The sequence below is a fragment of the Cetorhinus maximus genome, chromosome 5 (assembly GCF_964194155.1).
Source record: "Cetorhinus maximus chromosome 5, sCetMax3.hap1.1, whole genome shotgun sequence".
Classification (NCBI taxonomy): Eukaryota; Metazoa; Chordata; class Chondrichthyes; order Lamniformes; family Cetorhinidae; genus Cetorhinus; species Cetorhinus maximus.
This window is the reverse complement of record NC_135883.1, coordinates 9,117,378-9,141,762: the sequence shown is the minus strand read 5'-3', so window position 1 is coordinate 9,141,762 and position 24,385 is coordinate 9,117,378. Positions and strand designations below refer to the sequence as shown.

The window sequence follows — 24,385 nt, the reverse complement described above, 5'->3', positions numbered from 1 at the left end:
ACAGCCTCAGAGTAAAGGGAAGATCTTTTAGAACAGAGATGAGGAGAAACTTATTTAGCCAGAGAGTGGTGAATCTATGGAATTCATTGCCACAGAAGGCTGTGGAGGCCAGGTCATTGAGTATATTTAAGACCGAGATAGATAGGTTCTTGATTGGTAAGGGGATCAAAGGTTAGGGGGAGAAGGTGGGAGAATGGGGTTGAGAAACTTATCAGCCATGATTGAATGGCAGAGCAGACTCAATGGGCCGAATGGCCTAATTTCTGCCCCTATGTCTTACAGTCTTATGGTCTTATAAATCTCCCTGAATTCTCTGCTCATTCCCGCTCTTTGATTCACCAGTGACAGCCACCAGGATCCCATCCTCCCGAAACACTTCTGCCTTTCTTCATCTTTCTCCTCTTTGGGAAAAAAGCACACTTTTTCAACCAAGCTCTCATTACCCCCTTTGGTTCAGCATCTGTTTTTTGCCCCGTGCTTCTCAGTAAAATAATTTCAAGCTGTTTTTCTATGTCAATGGCACTTGTTGGATGATAAAACTGGCCTTTTTTTCAGATTTCTCTATACATTGAGTCTGGTTTGCTTCAAAAAGTTTTAAAGTTGAATTGAACCAGAACTTAAAAGCAATGGTGTAACTTGAGATTCAAGATTACGGTCCAATTTTTTTCAATCTATTTGATTCAAAGACAGTGCAGTGGGTGTGGTGCAGATGAAGTTCCACAGGACTTCTCCCACTTGACTGTCCTAACTGCAAGACTGGAATTTTGATCACTTATTTTATGCCATTTTTTCCCGGAGGTTTCTAGGCTCTTTTGCTGTTGGTGGGATGAATAGGTGAAATCCGGTGGAATTTTACACCCAGGAAGTTGGTAACCTGATTCAACATTAGAAAAGGGGGAGGAGTGACAAGGACAATCAAAAAATATATAGCCTGTAGAAAATATGACTGATCTGGGAGCATTAAATCAATAAATATATTTTTTCCCATGTCGGCACCCAAGTGAGAACCAACCACAAGTGTTTGTTAACCTTTCCTCTGGTTGCTATGTGCAGTGACAGGAATCCTCTGTTCAGTATTCCCTGTGAAATAGTAAGCATGCTCGTTTAGAACTGGTGTTTGTGAGTTTGCAAGAAACACAAAACTCAGGAAGTCATCACAAACACATTTACAATTTCTCCTCACTTATGAACCCGAAGAATTCTAGATGCTACAGGGATAACGCAAGAAAATATGTAGTGTACAGGAATATTCTGACTTTGAGGTGCACTTGAGAACATTTTACCACCCTTAACGCTGACAGACGTTGTAGAATGTCCACAGCTAGGCAGCTGGACAAGCCCAGGGTGAATCAATGAAAATGTAAAATGTATCACTAAGGAGTCATTGTATACTTACACTAAAGTGCCAAATACAAGAACATTTAGAATTCTTCTGATAATTCTGTGCCTAAATCACACAAAATACAGGAATAAGTCTGATAATCCTTTCATATCTAACTTTTCAAAACACTTTCCTTTATTTTCTTGATGTTGTGAAGTTCATTACTTTTAAACTTTGATCTTGTTCCTCTTGAGCTTCAAGTTCTGTTCTACATGGTTATTTCCCCTGCCCTGCATTTCCAGTGTTGAAGTTAATATTTATCACACCATCAATCATTTTATTTCATTCTTTCTCAGGACTTCAAAACTATGGAACTTGTACCTTGTTTAGTCTTGTCTTCGCTTCCCTTCTTCCTACAATTATCAGGCTTTTAAAGCTCAACTTTGTGCCGTGTCAACACTGCTTCTTATTTTGTCATATTCTTTTGAACTTGGAGACCATGCTTTGCAAATTGGGTTCTCGTCCTTCGGTTAGGTTTCTTAACAAAACAAAATGCTGCATGCGGTGTGGTATTGAACTGCACAGGTCTTGAATCGCCCAGTGTTGATCTCCAGTCTGTGCAGAGTTTTCCCACATTATGCACTGTTTATTGTAGTTTTTCCCTGTTGATGGAGAACAGAAGTACAGTAGTAGGTTTACTCCGAAGTCCTGATCATGGTAGCATTTTACAGTGCTTGAGCAGAATCTTAATATCAGGAACAGGAAGGAGCAAATGTAGGCGGGGACATTGGGACCGTTTCTGGGGGCAGTGGGACCTGTACAAGGCGGACGGGTTGCACCTAAACCGGAATGGGACCAACATCCTTGCGGGGAGGTTTGCTAGTGCTGTTGGGGAGGGTTTAAACTAACTTGGCAGGGGAATGGTAATCCTGAGAGGAGGTTCAGCAGGGGGAGATGCACAGCCAAAATTAGAAGAGAGAGCAAGTGAGTCTGGAAGGCAAAGAAATTATAGGCCAGTTAAGGCACAAGGGAGTTTGGCAAGGTTGGATGGTATTTATCTTAATGCAAGGAGTCTGACGAATAAGGCAGATGAGTTGAGGGCACAAATTAACACATGGAAGTATGATGTCATTGTGGTCACAGAGACATGGTTGAGAGAGGGGCAGGATTGGCAGCTCAATATTTCATAATACAGGCCCTTCAGGCGAGACAGGGAAGGAGGTAAAGGAGGAGGGGATATCGCAATATTGATCAAGGAATCAATTACAGCAGTAAGGAGGGATGACATCTTAGAAGGCTCCTCAAATGAAGCCATATGGGTAGAACTTAAAAACAAAAAAGGAGCAATCACATTGCTGGGAGTGTACTATAGGCTCCCAAACAGTCAGAGAGAAATAGAAGGGCAGATATGTAGGCAAATTTCAGAGGTGTAAAAATAATAGGGTAGTAATAGTGGGGGATTTCAACTTCCCCAACATTAATTGGGTTAGTCATAGTGTGATAGGTTTAGAGGGAGTGGCATTCTTAAAATACACCCAGGAGAGCTTTTTAAGCCAGTGCATAGAGGGTCCTAAAAGAGAGGGGGCGGTCCCGGACTTAATTTTAGGGAATGAAGCCAGGCAAGTGGTAGAGTTATCAGTGGGGGAGCATTTTGCAGATAGTGATCATAACTCCGTTAGATTCAAGGTTGTTATGGAAAAGGACAAGGATGGACCAGAAAATAGAGTTCTAAATTGGGGAAGGCCGATTTTAATAAGATCAGATATGATTTGGCCAGAGTGGACTGGGAGCAGCTACTTTTAGGTAAATCTGCATCAGAGCAGTGGGACTCATTCAAGAAGGAAATAGAGAGAGTACAGGGCCAACATATTCCAGAAAAGACAAAGGGTGTGACCAAAAAATCCAGGGAACCCTGGATGTCGAGGGATATACAGGATTGGATAAAGAGAAAAAGGGGAGGCTTATGACAGATACCGAAGGCTCAAAACAGCGGAAACCCTAGAGGAGTATAGAATGTGTAGGGGGGGAACTTAAAAAGGAAATTAGGAGAGCAAAAAGGGGGCATGAAAAAACATTGGCAGGTAAAATAAAGGAAAATCCAAAGTTATTTTACAAGTCCATTAAGAGTAAGAGGATAACTAGGGAAAGAGTAGGGCCCATTAAGGACCATAGTGGTAATTTGTGTGTGGAGCCAGAAGACATAGGTAGGGTTCTAAATGAATACTTTGTGTCGGTGTTCACAAGTGAGAGGGACGACATGGGTATGAAAATCAGGCAGAAGGACTGTGATATTATTAAAGGAATTAGCATAGAAAGGGAGGAGGTTCTAAGTGGTCTGGCAGGCTTAAAAGTAGATAAATCTCCAGGCCCGGATGAAATGTCTCCCAGGCTGTTGAGTGAGGCAAGGGAGGAGATAGCAGGGGCACTGGCAACAACTTTCAATACCTCTCTAGCCACAGGAGAGGTGCCAGAGGACTGGAGGACAGTCAATGTGGTACCGTTATTCAAGAAGGGAGGAAGGGATAAACCAGAGGACTACAGGTCAGTCAGTCTAACCTCAGTGGTGGGAAAACTATTGGAAGCAATTCTGAGGGACAGAATTAATCTACACTTGGAGGGGTAGGGATTAATCAAGGACAGTCAGCATGGTTTTGTTAAGGGGAGGTCATGTCTGACCAATTTGATTGAATTTTTCAAAGAAGTGACCAGGTGTGTAGATGAGGGCAATGCATTTGACATAGTCTACTTGGACTTCAGCAAGGGTTTTGATAAGGTCCCGCATGGGAGACTGATAACGAAGGTAAGAGCCCATGGGATCCAAGGCAACTTGGCAAATTGGATCCAGAATTGGCTGAGTGGCAGGAAGCAGAGGATGATGGTTGAGGGATGTTTTTTGTGACTGGATGCCTGTGTCCAGTGAGATTCCACAGGGATCGGTGTTGGGTGCCTTGCTGTTTGTTGTATATATAAACGATTTAGACTTGAATGTAGGAGGGTCGATCAGTAAGTTCGCGGATGACACAAAAATTGGTGGGGTGGTAAATAGTGAGGAGGATAGCCTTAGATTACAGGAGGATATAGATGGGCTGGTCAGATGGGCTGATCAGTGGCAAATGGAATTTAATCTGGATAAGTGTGAGGACTGGAGGACGGCCAATGTGGTGCCGTTATTCAAGAAGGGAGGAAGGGATAAACCAGGGAACTACAGGCCAGTCAGTCTAACCTCAGTGGTGGGAGAACTATTGGAAGCAATTCTGAAGGACAGAATTAATCTACACTTGGAGGGGTAGGGATTAATCAAGGAATACCACATCCTCAAACCATAACACGATTGACAGGGTTGCCAACCCTCCAAGAATATCCTGAAAAATCACCAAAAAGGAAATAGTTTATGTTTTCATTTTAATTGAACACTTTTTAGTTCAGAAAATGTTGGGGATGGAAAAAAACCTGCCTGTGTGACTGGGTGGGGTGATTGGAGCCTGGATGCCATGAAACCTCCAGGAATACGTGCAGCCAGAGTGGGAAACATTAGTTGCTGACCATGCAAAAACACTGGTGCCTGCAGATATCTTACCAGGTTTCTCAACACTCGAAAAAATCAGTTGGCATTGCAAAGCTTTCCCCAGCAGCCAGCGTGAAGAAGTTCATTTCTAGAATAGTCCTGCACTTGCCAAGTGTTCCTCGTGACCGACCACACTGCTGCTGTGGTGACAGCCACTGCTTGGCTCCTTTCACTGAATCCCTTTATTTTTTGGCGAGCTGGTGCCTCATATCTGTGGCCAACCGGCAACAGAAAGGACTCAGCCTTTCAGAACTTTTTTTCCAAGTTGACGACAGTCTTGGCCCACTAGAGACCTGGTAATGTTCTATAAGACAGCACCAAGTTGTCCAAAGTCATTTAACAAATGTCAGTTCCACACCATTTAAAAAAGAGGCATTTCATTAGCGAGGCTGTTACTTTTTTCGTTGTTCGCTTTCCTGGCAGGTGCGATTGAACTGGATCTGAACAGATTCACACGTGGAGCGAAAACGGCCAAGCTATGCACAATCGAAATGGCTACAGACGAAACTGCTTTCCCCATAGTGTCTATTTTTAAACAGAAGAGGGTGAAGGGCTGGTGGCCCTTTGTGGCCAGAAATGAAAACGATGAAATGGAGCTTACAGTAAGAAGGGTTTTTTTTGCTTTAAAGTTTTCGACAGATTTCGACACTAAAGATTCAAAATTGACTAAAATTGTGTGAAATTCGATATGTTTTCACCTCTGAGTGGAAGCCCGCCACTGTGCTGAAAATGAAGGAAATAACATTTTACTGTAACAGCATTAATTTACACGCTGAAGTCTCCCTCAGCAATCATTTTGTTTTATAATTTATAAGGGTCAGTCCCAGTCACACATTATTAATGGAGATGTATGTCTTTTCTAATGCCTAAACCCATAGCCCTGACCTTGTTCCACAGAATAAGGGGCTTCCAGTCAGGTTGTTCTAAAGAAGGTTCCTTATGTTTTGCTTAAAGAGAAAGTTTAAAAGTTGCAGATGCTGGAAATCTGAAACAACAATGGAAAATGCTGGTTAATACTCAGCAGATTATCTGTGGAGAGATTTGATAATGCAGGACAGGGGGACTTCCACCCCTCTCGTACTAATACTAGTTGCTGAAGCGTGGAAACCCGTGAAGGTTTATACAAGACAAACTTTACCACAATAAAGGTTGGAAACAAGTTGCTTTCGACAAACAGTCAAAATCTCAGGTAGGTAAAACAAAAATGATCAGGCAGGACATTGTGATCAGTGGAAAAACGCCAGTGCTCACCACTGACCTACCGACATATGAACATACAGGTTAGGAGCAGGAGTAGGCCCCTCGACCCCTCGAGCCTGCTCCGCCATTCAATAAGATCGTGGCTGATCTGACTGTTACCTCAACTCCATATTTCCGCACACCCCCAATAACTTTTCATCCCCTTGCTTATTAAGAATCTATCCAGCTTTGCCTTAAAAATATTCAAAGACTCTGCTTCCACCACCTTTTGAGGAAGAGTTCCAAGGACTCAAGACCCTCTGAGAGAAAATATTTCTCCTCATCTCTGTCTTAAATGGGCAACCCCCTATTTTGAAACAGTGACCCTCTCCCTAGTTCCAGATTCTCCCACAAGAGGAAACATTCTCTCCACATTCACCCTGTCAAAACCCCTCAGGATCTTATATGTTTCAATCAAGCTGCCTCTTACTCTTCTAAACTCCAGCATATCCAAGCCTAGTCTGTTCAACATTTTTTCATAATACAACCCTCCCATTCCAGGTATTAGTCTAATATACCTTCTCTGATCTGCTTCCAACGCATTTACATCCTCCCTTACCTCAAAGAAAGGCTGTGGCATGGGCTTCCCCTTTCCTGACATCAGTTCCATCGAGGGGGGAAATGCCAGAATCAAGCGGCAGTAATGCCATCAAGCAGGGTAAGCAGCCAATCACATTGAAGTATTACAGCAAACCATTAAGTAAAAACCACTGAATCCCTTCACTTCTAATTTTAGTGAAAAAAATGTTTGGTTCAAACACCATAGGATTAAGGTGGAAGCTAAAATATAATAAAGAAATTTAAAATATATATATATATTTTAATGTACTTGGGACAGAATTTTTACAATGATGGAGAGGGTCTTCAGCTCCTCCAAAAAGGTGCCAGGGGCCTGGTTCCAGAAGTCCTGCCCCCAAACTCAGCATCTACCATTTTCGCTGGGGGGGGGAGGTAGGGGGGGGGAGGGGGGAGGCGGTGGTGGTGGCGGGGTGAGAGCAAAAATGGATGCGGGTTGTACTTTACACATCCATGATTCAGGGAGTTAGCTGCATATGTTAAAGTCCAGCTTCCTTCAGTCAGATAGTGGTATGTCCAAAACTTGACTTGTGCATGTTAGACCGATCAGGAGAAAGTCTAAAGTTAGCAGAGTTCTTTGGGGATATAAGGTACCCTTTTGGATAAGCCCAGGGACACCTTAGAGAGAGGTAAGGTGCCCTTTGGGAGAGGTAAGGTGCCCTTTGGGAGAGGTCAGGTCCCCATTGGGATTGTTAAAATTAAACATGAATCTGCATAAAAAGTGCATAAACTCATTGGAACTATCAAGCTGTCTAGCTGTCAAGGGAACTGTCAAGAGAACTGTCAAAACTCATTGGAACTGACAAGCTGTCAGGGGGTTTAAATCTCCTGGTCTTTAAATTGAAAAAAATATTAGTGCTTGCTATTTCACTCTGTCTGTTGACATAGGACTGAGGGATATCATGATAGGACTTGTGTTGCATGACTGATTTCACAACCTATCATTATCACAGTTGGGTGCTTTCAGTTCACAGTTTAATTGGAGGCTCCAAATGTTTGAGTCTTTGATGTTAGGCTTCAAATGCAAATACATGTTGTTATAAGGGATTAAGTGCTTGAAGGAAATTAAATGTAGTAAATGGGCTTTTATCAATGAGAGTTTTTTTTTTGTAAATAGTGAATTCATCAATAGACACTTAGAAATTTGTTTTATTTCCTCTCATCATGGGTCCTGAGGTCTGCCCATGGTGGATACTGGGTCAGTTAGCATGGAGGGTATAAAGGCAAAGGATGGTGGGAGGAGCGCATGGATTGGCATGAGTTGGCAATAAGTTGGCATAGGGGCTGCAAAAAGCCATGGGGGTTGGTAGAGGAGCATAGGTTGACATGGAGGATATGAGGAGCCAAGGGGGGGGGCATATGTTGGCATGGGTTGGCATAGATGGGGTATAGTGAGTGTGAGGGGATGTAAGGGGGGTGAGGGCTAGAGGGATTTTTTTGCGGGGGTTTTTTGCAACTGGGAAAAAGTGCTGGGTCACTCAGGCTGGCCTTTTGTCCAGCCGCCCTCCACATTAATTTTCCACTTTAATATTCCTAACCTGTACCTTGTCTGCTGGGAGAGCAGAAATTTTGGTCTAGTGGCCCCCCCTGGGCTTATTCTTACTGATGGCTTCTTTATTGATTTCAGTAAATCCAGCCAGATTCATAGAGGGTAGGTTTGCATTCAGCTATGGCACTGACTGCTCAGAGGTCAAGTAACTCACTGATATTGTCCAATCTCACACAAAGAATGGTGACCTTGTTCATGAGCTCTCAATACCTTTACAAAAGGGAAAAGAGGAGTTGGGGTAAAATGGTGGGTGGTGTCGTGTGGGTGGCCAGGTGGAAATTGTGACATGCTCTCCACAATTACACCACAACTACTGTGTTACTCTTTCATTACATTGAGCACAGTGCAACCCAAAAAAGAATTGCAAATCATAATTTCAGAAGATAAGAATGCCACCTAATAAATGACGGCAAACTTGAACACAGTATTTTTACTTCACCCCATAATAAGTTTTTTTCCTATCCAGACAAGAGGACACCTTTTTGATAGCTTGATATCAGCACTGCTCTTTGCACTGTGATTCCTGCTTTAGTCCCCGAGGTCACTGCAGACGTGGTACCACCAGCACCTGAAGCGAAGCCACGTGAAGTGTCCATCACTTCAAACTTCAAACCCACTCACCGTGTGTGTTCTGTGTTCAGGGTAAAGTGGAGGCCGAGCTACACCTGCTGACAGCAGAAGAAGCTGAGAAGACCCCTGCGGGCCTGGCTCGAAATGAGCCCGAGCCACTGGAGAAGCCAAAGTAAGTGTATCTTCTTCATTTCATTACAGTTCGTGTCTCAGTGACGTCACCATGCATCTACTCAGCCATTTAAAGAAAATGCCAAAAATACAACTCTTGGCCTAATAATATTAGGGAGTATCTTGCAGAAACAAAGTATTTAAAAAAAACAATTCTAATTTAACTTTTCTAATCTGTTTTATTACCTTATACTTTATATAAGTAGTTAAAAAGAAAAAGTTGGAGGAGCGGGATAAAAACAGCATCCTCAAAACTTCTTATACCTTTGAAAATAACTTCAGCGTCTCTAAAGTATCATTACAATATCGATGTTCAAATTAACGGCTGAATCGTTCATTTACAGAAGTCATTGTGCAGCCTTTTGCCATATGGTTTCTAATCTTGATATTCTCAGGCAGATGGCTTTCAGGCAATTAATAAGATACTTGTAAACCAGCGGCAGTCATCGAGGGATAAATTGGCTCATGAAGCCTGAAGGTGATTCCTTCTGCATGTAATACACCTCCAAACAAGGTTCTCAGCATTCTAGCTCCTCCAACATCCAAGCACCCTAATCATAAGTCTCCAGCTTCCATTCACCTGAATATTAAATATTTATTGATATGAAATATATTTACGATCTACATTAATGACTTGGATGAAGGGACCAAATTTGTAGCCAAACTTGCTGACGATATGAAGATAGGTGGGAAAGCAAGCTGTGAGGAGGATACAAAGAGCCTGAAAAGGGTTTGAGATAGGTTAAGTGAGTGGGCAAAAATTTGGCAAATGTAGTTTGAGGGAAAATATGATGTTGTCCACTTTGGCAGGAAGAGCAGACACACAGAATATTGTCCCAAACTGTTCCAAGTCCAGTGCAGTGAAGTCCGTAACTAAGGGCAGAATTTTCCGGTCGGCGTGCGGGGGGCGGGGCCCGACACGCCGACGCGTAAAATGACGGACGATGACATCGGGCGTGCGTCCCGACGTCATCGCGTACCATTGCGATATTTCGTTTGAAATATAAACGGCCTGTTAAGGCCATTAAGAAATTAATTGAACCACTTGTGAACGCTGCCCGTCCAATCTTAGTGTTGGCGGCAGGCGAAGAGCCCAAGCGGCCTTTGCGTTTTTCATTAAACCTCATCCACGAGCAGGATGAGGTTTCCTGAAGCTTTTATTAAGTTAATTAAATAATTTTCATAAACATAAAAACATGTCCCCACTCATGTGACACAGTCACGTGAGGGGACATGTTTAAATAAATTTTTTAATCAATTCTTTAATTATTTTAATATCCCTTTAATCTCCCTGAGGCAGCTCCGTGCCTCAGTGAGGTTGCTGAGCTCTTACACACGCATGTGCAAAAAGAGCGCTGGCTCCAACTCTCCCTCCTCCCCCCCGCCCGCACAGGCAGTGCTGAGCGCTACCGGCCGCGTATTACGCTGGGCGGGCCTTAATTGGCTTCACCCTCGCCCCCCACCCGTTCCCACCCAGCTCGCCCGCCATAGGAAAAATCCTGGCCTAAGTCTGTGTTGTACGTTGGGAACCTGTGGAAGTCCTGACATGGACACATGCATTGTAATTGCCCTGGATGTTTAAACTTCCAGTGGGCTGATTTGCACTGCCAGGGACCCTCCACGAAAGGGTGGGAGACTTGGGCAGGATGCGCAGGACTTACCTGAAAACACACCCTGGAAATGTTATGCTGGTTAATATCTGGTCTAACTCCGATATTAGCCAGCATAACTGAATTGAGCATCACAACTGACCCACCTCAGTGACCTGACCCGACCTGACTCTCTCTCCCACCATCACCCCCAACCCGAATAACCCCCGACCCGACTACCCTCCCTCACCCGACTACCCCCTGACCAGACTGCCTGCCCACTCACTCACCTACTCAACCCCCCCCTCACTCATGCACTCACTCACTCACCCACCCACTCACTCGCTCATTCACCACCCCCCCCCACCCACTTACATCCCTCCACCCACTCCCTTACTCACTTACCCGCTCACCCATTCACTCATCCACTCAATAATAGCGTACCTGGTGGACTGCATATACTTTTGGGGGGATATCCATGCATTTGAAGCAGTTCAGAGAAGGTTTCCTTCTGGTCCAGGAGCAGGATCGTTCCTCTGGGCCTCAGAAGAATACCTGGATCCCTGTTTCTTTCCCTGCTCATGATTGCCTTCCAATCATCGGTTGTCCGACTGCCTGGGGCAATTCCTGCAGATTCCCCCTGCCACATCCTCCTGCCACATTCACCTAACATCATTGACACCAGGTTCGGGCATTGGACCTGATGTATTTAAATGAGGCCCAAGAGCCCGGGCCTAACATCAACAAACTGGATTGAACTTGGCTCTTGTCCTCAGACTTGTCTCTCACCCCCAGTTAAAATCATGGTGAGCCTGATGCACTTTGGTCAGGATATTGAGGTCGGCGAGCGGGGGGTGGGGCCCGCTCGCTAACGCAGGATGATGTCGGGCGGAACTCCCAACGTCACCCCGCGTCATTTCAATTTTCAGGTCGGCGGGGGCGCAGCCGAATCAGCTTTACGCCCGCCGACCTGTCAATGGCCAATTGAGGCCATTTAAAAACTAATTCAAGTAATTAATGGACCTGCCCATCCAACCTTAAGGTTGGTGGACAGGCCGGGAGCCCTGGCGGGCTTCAGAAAAAGCATGAAACCTCGTCCATGGGCGTAGCGGTAATGTCAGTAGACTAGTAACCCAGTGACCTAGGGAAATGCTCTGGGTCCTAGGTTCAAACCCTATCATGACAGATGGTGGAATGTGAGTTCAATAAAAAATCTGGAATTAAAAATCTGATGATGGAACCATTGCCAATTGTCATAAAAACCCCATCTGGTTCACTAATGTCCTTTAGGGAAGGTCTGGCCTACATGTGACTCCAGACCCACAGCAATGTGGTTGACTCTTAAATGCCCTCTGAACAAGGGCAATTAGGGATGGGCAATAAATGCTGGTCTAGCCAGCGACGCCCACATCCCACAAACAAAAAAACAAATGCTTAAACACCAGATGATCAGTTTTAAGAACTATCGGAATAGGAAATGGCCACTAGGCCTCAACCAGCCCATGACTTTTTCCATGTTGTTCATTTATTACTAAGATATTTTATGACAATGTTTATATAGCACCTTCAACATAGTAAAACATCCCAAGCTGCTTCACAGTTTTTTTCTCAGACAAAACATTGGCACCAAGCCAAAGATGGAAATGTGGCTCGAGAAGTAGGTTTAAAGAGCGTCTTAAAGGGGGAAGGGGGCACAGAGAGATCTAGGGACAGAATTTCGGAACTTAGGGCATAGACAGCTGGGCACGACCGCTGATGGTTTGAAGTCATGGTTGCATGAGAGGCCAGAATTGGAGGAACATGTAGTTCTCAGAGGGCTACACAGGCATGGGGAGTTTGGGCAAGGCCAAGGCTATGGAGGTTTTAAAAATATATGGACCAGTAGCAATGTAGGCCAGCATGCACAGGGGTAAAGAATGAACGAGATCTGGTGCAATTTGGATATGGACAACAGAGCTTTGGATGAGCTCAAGTTATGGAGGATGGAACCTGAGAGGCCAGCCAAGAGAGCATTGGATTTGTTGAATCTGGAAGTGACAAAGGCATGGTTGAGTGTTCCAGCAGCAGATGAGCTGAAGAGGGGCAGGGCCTTGTAATGGAGCAGATATGGGGTTGGAAGCTCATCTCAGGGTCAGAAAGGATGGCAAGGTTCCGAACGGTCTGCTTCAGTCTGAGACAGTGGCTGGGAATGGGAATGAATCCGTGGCTATGGAGTTGGTGGCCGGGGCAATAATTACAATAATATTCCCTAAAGTCACATTATTGCTGAATTATTTGGCTGTAAAAGAACAATAATGTAACAGTCGTAGCTCTGATGCACATCGGAAAATAATTCCTTTAAGTAAAATTCGAGGCATCTATAATATCCAAGAGGCTGAAAATTGATTTCATTTGGAAATGAGGGTCGGTTTTTCTCAATGAAATTGATATAACTCAATTTTGTCATGAGAAATGTTTAATATTTATTTTGAGCGAAATGAGGAATTGCAGCATGTGCTCCTTTGTTTCCTTACCTCAACTGACGTGAATCGAAATCCTGCCCAGCTTGATGAGGTCTTCTTTCCCTATTGTCTATAGATCTCATCAAAAACGAACTGTTTGCCTCATTAGGTGTGAGCTCAAAACATAATGTAACTCATAATCCTGACACTGGTGGAAGAACATGCCCAGAACAGATATGTTACTAAAGTAGAATTTTTTTTCGATGACGTACTGGACATTAGGGGTGGGATTGCCCGGTCCTGCCGAAAGTCAATGTACTTTTGGCTGGGCCGACGAATCTCCCACGGGGGGTCCCATCACAACAGAGCCAAATAACCCCAGCCTAGGTATTATACCTTATTTCAGTCAGTTTTCTATTCCCTTGGTGATGTTCAAGAAGTTTCTAATTTTTCAGTATATATTAAATAGGAAAGCGAATTAAGTCACAAAGTGGGAAGAAGAATTGTTCAGTTCCGTTCCACCCAGTTCTCCAGATGAGCCAGTTTGGTGGCTTTAAACATCTCCCCAATACGAGGAGGAAAGAACAGAAGTGCGAGTCACTCCTGTGTTCTACCTAGTGAATTCTGATGGCTAGTTAAATTGAGAACAATTGGTCATGAACCAGGCTCTCTACCCACTGTCTGGGGAGTTGACACCCAGGGCCCAATTTTTGTGAAGAAGGAGGCGGGAATGTCGAGTTAAGAAACTTCCCAACTTGGCAAACGCATGACTTTTAAAAGGGCCCCTGCTACAGTGACCACGGAAGCGGGTGAGTGCCCAGGCAGGCTGGTGAGAAAGGCCACCTCGGTTCTCTGGGACTTCGGCCCAGTTGTATTAAAGGCTATTAGGCCCCCTGGGCCTCATCGCTCACAACACCTCCACCCCCCTCCTCACCACCCACCCCAATGTTCCTTCATATACCCCATGCTTCCTCCATATCCAATGATCCTCCATGGCCCTCACACCCCCATGGCACCTCCATGCCCCCTCATATCCCCCATGCCCCTCCATCCTCCCCACGTATCCTCCAATCACCCAGTATCCACTATAGACAGAGCTCAGGAGCCATGTGGAGATATAAAATTAAACTTCAAACAATCTAGTAAAGTTCTCACTCAAACACACTTGAAACTGAAAAAACTCTTATTCATGTAAATCCTCTCAAGTGGTCAATCTGTTGTAAAAAAAACAAACATCTATTTCACTAACTACATCAAAGACAGCTAATCCTTTAATAACCTCTTAAAACTGTCAATCAAAATGTCAGCCCCCTGCTGAGATAAGTAGTTCTAGACTTTTTGAAATTGACCCAGCAAAGGCTATGGGGTGCAGACAGGAGAGTGGAGCTGAGACCACAGCCAGATCAGCCATGATCTATTGAATGGTGGAGCAGGCTCAAAGGGTCGAATGGCCTACTCCTGTTCCTAAGTCCTGTGTTCCGATGTTCCCAAGCATTCATAATAGGCTCAGTCATAATAATAAACTTGGGAAATCTAAACAATGGAGTCTATTAAAATTGCAAAAACAGATAGCTAATGTTTTTTTCTAAGCTATACCAGATTGTCTGACAATCAGTGCACTCCAGCAGTGGATGTCTGCTTTTTTCTCTAAGTGAAAGCTGCAGGCTGCTTTTTACCAATTTAAAGGGATGAGTATTTAATTCACTTCAGATCATGACATTTAAATAGACCTTAAATCCACCCTTCACAAGCATTTATGCCTCCTCCGTAATATTGTGGGTAAGGCCATCGAAGCGACGAAAATTGGGTATCTTTGTACTCAGCAGTCACGTCAAATGCCATGTTCAGTTCAGGTTTCCCGCCTGTCTGATTCAGGCTCCGCCTCTTTCCCCCTGCTGGCAAAAATGGGATCTGCCAGAAATGGAGGCGGGACTTCTGCTTCCAGGTCGCGCCCACCATTTTTAAAGGTTTCCTGAGTCGTCCCGATTCAGCAGAAATCTGGGCTCCGCATCCAGGGTAATATGATGAACCGGGAACTAACCTACTATTGAAAAATCATAACATGGCATATTGAAGGAAACACATTGCTTTGTTCATTCTGCACCACCAGAAAATACATTTTAATGGCACCTTCATATCTTAGTGCCAATACCCCTATCTTAACAGGACAGTGAGTCTGTATAACTCTAGCAAAGAGCCAATGCAGGCGCGATGAGCTGAATGATCTCCTTCTGTGCTGTATCACTCTATGGTTCCATATTGATCTGCTTAATTCTTTCCCAAATAAGAGCAACAATAAGACAACTCATTTGAAAGTAACATTATTAGTACCTTTTCTGCCACGAAACATTCCCTTTAATTCCTATGCTTACTACAGAAGAGGGGTGAGCATTATGAATTAACTTGCAGTCTTTACAAGAGAATCCTGCGAGATTAACCATGAGACACCCCTCAGTTTATATCACTAAATAAAAATATTAATGCCATCCCATGATGTATATTGCAGTTTATTTTCTTTCAGCTTCTTTTTCATTTTATATCAGGGATAATGTTTAATCATCATTCCCCCCCCCGCCCGATACTGATTTTCAAAACCTGAGAATAAGTTCACAGAGGCAACAAAATTATTAGGATCAATCATATGTTACGTATCCACTAAGTGGAACATCTTCAGTCTCCGTTTGATGTTAAACTGTAACTCGTCTAATTATAATCTCTTTGCTTCTTTCCATTTCATCTACCCTTGCTCCCTTCCTCTTCCGCACTCTTTCCTTTCTTGATCCCCTCACGTCTTGCTGTCCTCCAATCTGCAGTCGCCCTGACACCAGCTTTATCTGGTTTATGAACCCTCTAAAGTCCATCAGATACTTCATCTGGCACAACTATCGTTGGCTGATTTTGAAGATCCTCGCAATTGTGCTCCTTCTCCTCCTGCTCGGGCTCTTCCTTTACTCCACTCCTGGTTACCTGGTCAAGAAGATTCTTGGAGCCTAATGGCCTTAAAATGGTAGCCGCTTTTTTCTCATATTTCATGTGCCCTGTGCATTCCTTTTATTTAATCAACTTTTGTTTCAGAGCGGGGAATCCTTATTGGAGTTTCAGTCAGTTATGTTTTGTTTATTATTTTAATTGCATCTGCTAACCTTAGTTATAATGCACTGCCTAATAAAGCACATGGGGTGATGGGTAATAGAATCAACTGTAAATTGTTTCTATTAAGTCAGCTGGATCAAGTTACACTAATATGAAAAGCATAAATTTGTGCTGCTAAATAAAACAATAAAAGCAAAAAAAAACTAATTATTTGGAAAAACACAATGGCCAAGATTTTCCCCTCGGCGATTTGGGGGCGGGGCCCGCTCGCCAAGGGGAAAATGACGCGGGATGACATCGGGAGGAACCCCCGACGTCATCCCGGTCCCTTTAAGTATTCACGAAGGCGGGCGGACAGCGAAATCAGCTGTCCGCCCGCCGACCTGTCAATGGCCAATTGAGGCTAATGACAGGCTAATTAACCTTGTTAAACACCCTGCCCGACCAACCTTAAGGCTGGCGGACAGGCCAGGAGCCCCAGCGGGCTGCAGGTTATTCATGAAACTTCATCCACTGGCGGGATGCAGTTTCATGTCCGTTTTTTAAAAACGTAATAAATTTTATGTGCTTATTATTAACATGTCCCATCTCGTGTGACATTGTCACGTGAGGGGCACATGTTAATAATTTTAATATTTATCTATTTTTAGAGTTTACTTACCTCTCACGAATCTCCCTGAGACAGGACTTTGCCTCAGGGAGCAGTGCGCGAAAGAGTGCACTTTGACAGTTGGGATTCCCTCCGCCCCCCCCAGAACAGGAAGCACATAGCACTTCCCGTTGGGTGGCCCACTGGGTGGGCCGTAATTGGCCCGCCCACTCAAAATGGCGGCGGGCCCGTTTCGGTGGTGGGGGTCAGCTGCCCGCCCGCCCATCGAGGTAAGCATTCTGCCCAATGGCTTGGGTTTTGCAGTCAGCAGGGAATGAATGGGACCAGCTGTTCACTTCTCTTATATTTCCCACATCCTTTCTCTGGGTCTTTGCACTGGAACCCGGGGTGACCCCGAAAGCCACTGTGGTACAGAGCCTTCTAGAGGACATCTGGTGACTGTGCAAGCAGGCCAAGCAATAGTGTGTCTCCTTGACCAATCAGATTGAAGAATTCTTACCAAGGCGAACAGAGTATGAACCAGAAATTGTAAGTTGCAACAGTTAATTTAATGTGGAATCATGTACAGAAAGCACAATAAAGAGAGAAAAAGAAAAGTGGGTTTAAGAGAAGAGATAAGTTGGAGGAGCGCAGATATCTCAAAGCTATTTTTGTTTCTGTTTCAGATTTCCAGCATCCGCAGTATTTTGCTTTTATCCTAATATCTCCTGATGTGTTTCAGTGTCACACTGTTTTATCATGTTCTGTGAAGCGCCTTGGGACATAGCATTGTGTTAAAGACATTATATAAATATAAGTTGTTGTTGTGGGGCTGGGGAAGATTATAGGGATTCCTAGGATTAATGCAGTATGAAACTTAAATATAGAATTGAGTGGACGTGATACAGTTTAAGAAAGATATCACACTGAAGTTCCATTTCTCTCACTATAGCTACACGAAGAAATGTATCATCATATAAATTTTAGGATCACCACATGTTGCATGGTTTTAAAAAAAAATTCAAAATAATGCCTCCTTTCTCCAAACCCAAACAGACCACAATACTTGTGCTGGGGCCACTCCCTCCCTGCAGACACAAAGATAGCTTTCGTTTTCCTGCATTTTGCATAAACTGTGATAAACTGGATGAATCAAATAACAGGTGTCACAGCATACCTAATACTATAGCAGCTCTTACAACTAAACCTATGTAGTATGCTCGCAGAATAATGAAGGCAGTCGCTTTTTATTTCATCTCTGCTCCAGAATAAGGTCAGACACCATATTTCAATGACATGCAGAATAAGGAAATTCTTCAGTTCTGGGCAAGCCACACTATATTCCATGATGCAGATCAGTCACTTGAACAGAATGCAGAATCAAGCCTATATCTGCAGGCTAGGTAAAAGGAAAGACTTGCATTTATAGCACCTTTTACCACCTCAGGGTATCCGAAAGCGCTTTACAGCGATGGGAGTGCTTTTGAAGTGAAGTCACGATTGTCATGTAGGAAGTGCAGCAGCCAATCTGTGCACAGCAAGCTAACACAAATCAACATGATAACCAGATAAACTCTTTTTGTGATGTTGACTGAGAGATAAATACTGGCCAGGACACTGGAGATAACTCCCATGCTCTTCTTCGAAATAATGCCATGAAATCTTTTACATCCCCCTGGGAGGGCAGTCGGGGTCTCAGTTTAACATCTCATATGAAAGATGTTGTCTGTAAAAGTACAGCTCTTCCTCAGTGCTGTACTGGACTGTTAGCCTTGATCTTTTGGAGAGAGTGCTAGCAACTGAGCCAAATGGGCATACTGATATTTACACTGTTATAGAGTTCAGGTCCCATCATTTCAATCAAACACATACAGGCTGGGATTTTCTAGTCTCGCCAGTGGCGGCCATCGTCACAGGCTGGACGGGACAATTTGGAGAGCAACCAAAGGTCAATTAACTCTTGGCTGCTCTCCAAATTTTCCCGCCCCACCCACGGCGATGTCAGCCACTGGCGGGGCCAGAAGATCCCGCCGATAGCGTGTTCCAGCAGCAATTGGTGATGTTGGGCTAGCCACTTTCACCTCCGAGGTCCAGATCCATGGGATGAAAGTCTTCCCTTCTCGTGGGGGTGCAAGAGCAGTTTCAGCTAAGTTCCTAGTATGTCAGAGCCCAGAACTTAAAACTGCCTTGAATTGGCATGTAAACGGCACCAGCTTGATAGCTTTAGTTTGTACAGGTTGCTGTTATGGGAATGAAAATTGTCATATTGTTGCAGTGGACGGTGTTCATCTGAGGCTGGGATTAGGAGGCATTGTTAAATGAATAGAAGAGTGTAAATATGCAATGATTTAAAGAAAGGCATTGAACTCTAGTTAAAATTACTTAAGAATTCTGCTGCTAATGAATAAAGGAAGAAGTCACAAAGTATCACAAAATTGATCTAAGGATACTCCGCTTTAAAATTCTTTCATTGCCCATTTTCCCCATTTAGAGTACTGGCTTCAGAATCAAACTCCTGGCGTATGATGGAAACTTCCTAAGATTGACATTTTTAGAAGCCATTTGTACACTTTTACTTTGGCTGTTCTCTGAACTAATAATTCTTGCATTCGCTAACAACGGTGAGAGATGAAGGGAAACCAATTATCCCTTCATCGAGGTGGTATCATTCACGCCTACCTGTGAATCTTTTTTAAAAAATCATTCATCACTAATCATTGTTTTTTTTCTTCCCGGTTTCTCTAATGCTGCCTTGGACAGTCGGCCAGACACCTCTTTTATCTGGTTCCTCAATCCACTCAAATCCATCAAATACCTCATCTGCAACAGATATAAGTGGCTTATTGTGAAGATTGTGCTGGCTTTGTTGCTGTTGATCATGATAGGCCTTTTCCTTTACAGCATGCCTGGTTATATGGTAAAGAAACTACTTGGTGCATGAATCACCATCATCCATCCAACTAACTGCTAATACCTTTAGTTAAACATCTTCCTGCGTGTCTAAATTAATATAGGAGAAAGGAAAGGGGATGTGACAGTGGTTGGGGATCATTTTGGAAAATTTGGAGTTACACTTTAACAATGCATCATTATTTTGGCTTGCAGTGTGCAGTTCTCCAGAACTACTCTGTTTGAACTGTAGTTAAAAGTAATTTATTTTTTTTGCTCTCATTACCAAGTAAACTTTGTTTGAACTGTTTTAAGCTTTGGAATTTATAACAAAAGAATTTGTAACTCTATCATTTGTGCTGTGTATTTTTCCTACAATTTTCTTTCATTCATATTAAAAATGACTTGTTTCACTAGCCGTCCAAATACCAGTTTGTCCTGGTGGCTGAACCCAATGCGCATTGCCTATCTTCTGATCTGGAGAAACTACAAATGTTACATCATTGGATTCCTGGCAGGGCTATTCCTTTTACTGTTTGTGGCCTTGATAATCTTCAGCATCCCCCATCAAATAAGTGAAAAAATCTTCAATGCTGGAAGGTGATTTTATGAGTTATGCTCTTGTCAAAAATTAATCTTGCTTTAGAATAAGTTATTTTTGGGGAGGGAAAGCAATTCATCTGGTGTAAGCCAGGAATTAATGTCATCATGAAGTGTCAATAACTAATGGGCAGATACTGGAATCATCTAGGCGTTGAGTGATGGATGCATAAAAGTATAAGGACAAAATTCAAGGACCAGTTGAACAACAATGCATTTTATTTATTCCCATAAATTAGAAGTTCTAAAACAAGCATGGCATTTTACAGCCACCTGGATTATGCATTCATGAAAATTGTTTGCTTGTTACTTTATGGCGATAGGTACAACATACAGAGTGATTTGTTGAGAACGAGGTTCAATTCCGGCCCACTATTAAGTAATTTGATTGGAAATTGGCACATTTATTACTTCCAAGGCTTTTAAGCAAAACTTTACTTGAACAACAAATTGCACTATATGGTGCAAATGGAGATATTTGTGAGATTTGTTGCAGGTATTTCCCACTTCAAATCACTTGCCGTAGAAAGTCAAAGAAAAAAAAACAGATGAGAGGAAGCATTCCATATCATCAGATCCAGAGAGGCTTACCATGCTCCTGCCACTACCCCAATGCAGGACTGAAGTGGTGCTGGAGCATGCGAATGGCACTCCAATTGCCAGGCAACCAGCTGGAATCAGCACTTCAGGGGAAGCAAAAAATTAACTAATGTACATCTAAGAAACACTAATTTGAATAGCTGAGAGCACATTTGTCTAAGGCCACACATACAGATAACCCCTTATTTTTCTATCAGACCAGCTCTAGTTTCAATGTAATTTTCATGACTAATAAAGTAGCACTTTACAAGGCATGATTGCACTGTGGGAAATGGCAAACTGTATGCCCCAGATAACAATGTTCTATTTGCTTTGTAATTGGTAATTGTCTCTCTTTGTAATACATTTCTCATTGTGTACATCCATGAAAATATGATTGTATGTCCACAAAAATCTGTCATGTTCTATTTTGTGTTACTCTTTGTATGGATCGTTTTGTGTAACTAACTTCTGGTTCCTGTTGTGAAAACAATCCAAAGAAATGAACTATTAAAATTTGAAATAAAGTATTAAAAAACACATCAAACTTGGACATTGGTTTCACTGGAAATACCTAGCTAATGGAAGGCAATCAACTTACAGTCAAGATAATTGCATTAATTAATGGAGCATACTTCACTGATTCAGTGTATCTACCTTGTAAAGTTTCTATCCTCCACACATGGAAGGAGTAATGACAAGGTTCTTTGATTACTTGACAACAAAACACAATATATGATGGCTCACCACCACCTTATCAAGGGCACTTAGATATGGAAAATAAATGCTGGCCTTGCCAGCATCGCCCACATCCCATGAACAAATATAAACAAGTTCGTATTGTGTCACATAAGCCAGGTACAAATACAAAATAAAAATTAAGATACTGCCAATGCTGGAAATCTGCAATAACAAGAAAAATGTGGGAAACATGCCACTGATTGGGCAGCATCTATGGAGAAAGGAAACACGCTGAGTTAATGTTTCCGGTCTGTGGCCCTTCAACAGAAAGGTCAACCTAGCCTTGCGCCTTCCTCCACAGATGCTGCCTCGCCTACTGACACTTTCCAGTGTTTCCTGTTTTTATTTCAGAAATGCAAAATAATTGAAGAGTTATTCTGTGCTGTATCATTCTAAGAACTAATTACATAATTCATCGTCAAAGCTGTGAGCGTAACATCAAATGGTCCAGAACAGGAGCAGTCAGAAAATTATTTTTATGGGCAACCAAAAGCCACAATGTTAAGGCACTGGGATCTTGACTAGGAGTGCCAAGTTGGTTTATGGTAGAAGAGTCCAACCTGTTGTCATTGTGGGCTGCAAAATGGCACCCGGGAAGTGTTGACAGCCACCTATAAAAGTTAAGTCCATGTTCAAAATAATCTGTACATATCTCAAGTTTGCTGAAGGCAACTAATTCTAATTTTGATTGTAATGCAAACAGTATGTCAACAGTATGAAAGACAGCTCTTTGCAAACCTCCAAGGCGACAAAATAAGAGCAAATAGGTTAAAGGTACCTGGCATTGCAGGCTTGATTTCCAGGGCTTAGGTAGGTGGGGCATTTTCATGTTATGGGTTCCTGTCCCACGATAAGATTGTTGCCTTGTAATCACTACCAGGTATCAATTAACCACTGCACATTTTATAAACAAATTAAATTTAGTATATTTTACGAATTCCATCACAGTGCCAAGAGCACTGACTTATCTAATCATATAGCCACACAGAAAAAGTGTTGCTCAGGAATGAACTGACAGCAGTAATAAAATAAACTATCAACAATATGAAGGAATCATACTTGCACTGCATAATGTTTTCAAAGCAATATTTATTTATTTTATGATTACCAATGTAATTAAAGATTAGATCTCAAGTATTAGAATACACACAAAAGAGCTGCACCTTGTCCTCATGTAGGAAAAGCTATTTAACTTGGAGTGCAATCAAAAGCATTCCACAATAAACTCTCAAAGTCCACAACAAATTAAATATCATTAATTCCTTTTCACAAGGTTTAATCATGAAAGCCGGAAATTCTTCAAGTTGGTGTCTTATGTTTGTTCAATATTAAACTGCATCCATTGTGTTGGTGGAATCTCAAGTTCATTGTTTACCTAAGAGAAAGAACAACATTTTCAGATTAACAATTAAATCCCCTTCCCAGCGTGTTCAGAGTTACACTTGGCATTTTTTTCATAACGAGCAAGGGATTTCAATTATAGCATTGTCTGAAAACCCACTATAGACAGTGACAGGTAACTAATGCAACTAAATACGGTATTCCGCAATATATTAATAAAACATATAATAAAATACATATAAAACACCTATTAACACTTGGACCTGAATTTTCATAAAGATGGGAGGGCTCTATGCCTTAGCCAAACTGGCACCGGAGCCCCTATTCTGGAAGTTCCTTGCCCGAACCCGGCACCCACTATTTTCGCCGAGGGTTGGGGGGCTGGGGTGGTGAGTGGGGGCAGGTTGTACTTTGCACATCTGTAGTAGTTCACGGAGGCTGCTGCATGTGTAAAAGTGCAGCTGCTGTCAAATAGAAGCAATTTTCGTCACTGGGATGTCCAAAACACATTTCGTGGGATTTAGGCATTTGAGGAAAAGTTCTAAAGCTGCTTGAGTTATTTGGCTAGGTAAGGTACCCTTTTGGAAAGGTAAGGTACCCCTTTGGGAGAAGTCAGGTGCCCCTTTGGGATTGTCAAGAGTAAACATGAATGTGCATATAAAGTGGATAAGCTCTGTGGAATTATCAAGATGTCAAGTCATTTAAATCCCCAGGCCCTTCAAATTTTTGAAAAAAAACATCCAGCCTGCAGTTGAAAAAAAACAGTGCTTGCTCTTTCACTGTTTGTTGACATAAGCCTGAGGTTATTATTATAGGATTAATGCTGCTTGATTGCTTCCACAACCTTTCATTACACTGCAGGGCCTGCAAGTTCAAAGTTTAATTGACAGCTCCAAATGGCTATAAAGAGATAAGCTATCTTTGATGTGGGGCCAAAAATCCAAATATATGTTTTCATACGGGATTAAATACTTGAATGATATGTTTATTTTAATAAGGGATTAAGTACTTGAAGGGGTTTAAATATTATCAATGAGAATGTGTTTTTTATATAGTTAAGTCTACAATAGATACTTAGAATTTTAGTTTATTTTATCTCACCATGGCTTCTGAGATCTGCCATGGTGGATACTGGGTGAGTTGTCATAGAGAGTGTAAAGGCAATGGGTGGTGGGTGGGTGCGGGAACATACGAAGTAGGAGCAGAAGTAGGCCACTCAGCCCCTCTAGCCTGATCCACCATTCAATAAGATCATAGCTGATTTTATTGGAACCTCAAATCCAGATTTCCGCCTACCCCTAATAATCTTTCACCCCCTTGCTTATCAAGAATATATCTACTTCTGCCTTAAAATATTCAAAGATTCTGCTTCTACCATCTTTTGAGGAAGAGAGTTGCAAAGATTCATGACCCGCTGGCAGAAAAAATGTCTTTTCATCTCCATCTTAAATGGATGACCTTTTATCTTTAAACAGTGATGCCTGGTGCTAGATTCTCCCACAAGAGGAAATATCCTTTCCACATCCACCTGA

The 24,385-nt window shown here is 42.7% G+C and overlaps 2 protein-coding genes across 6 annotated transcripts in view; one reads left to right on the top strand and one right to left on the bottom strand.

Moving 5' to 3' along the window:
- The window catches only part of otofa (otoferlin a), a 470,909-nt gene extending 449,596 nt beyond the window's left edge, over positions 1 to 21,313 (top strand). For 3 of the 4 annotated variants that reach the window (XM_078541509.1, XM_078541506.1, XM_078541505.1), the window contains 3 exons: positions 5,310 to 5,488; positions 8,892 to 8,992; positions 15,835 to 16,015. In XM_078541509.1, coding sequence (XP_078397635.1) covers positions 5,310 to 5,488; positions 8,892 to 8,992; positions 15,835 to 16,015 — 461 coding nt within the window. Of the gene's footprint in view, positions 1 to 5,309; positions 5,489 to 8,891; positions 8,993 to 15,834; positions 16,016 to 19,463 lie in introns of those variants that run through there. The other variant, XM_078541508.1, reaches the window with a different exon arrangement.
- Positions 21,314 to 22,584: 1,271 nt separating this feature from the next.
- Positions 22,585 to 24,385, bottom strand: part of drc1 (dynein regulatory complex subunit 1 homolog (Chlamydomonas)) — a 112,263-nt gene continuing 110,462 nt past the window's right edge. For both annotated transcript variants that reach the window (XM_078541510.1, XM_078541511.1), the window contains exon 17: positions 22,585 to 22,887. In XM_078541510.1, coding sequence (XP_078397636.1) covers positions 22,825 to 22,887 — 63 coding nt within the window. In that variant the 3' untranslated portion in view covers positions 22,585 to 22,824. The remainder of the gene's footprint in view (positions 22,888 to 24,385) is intronic.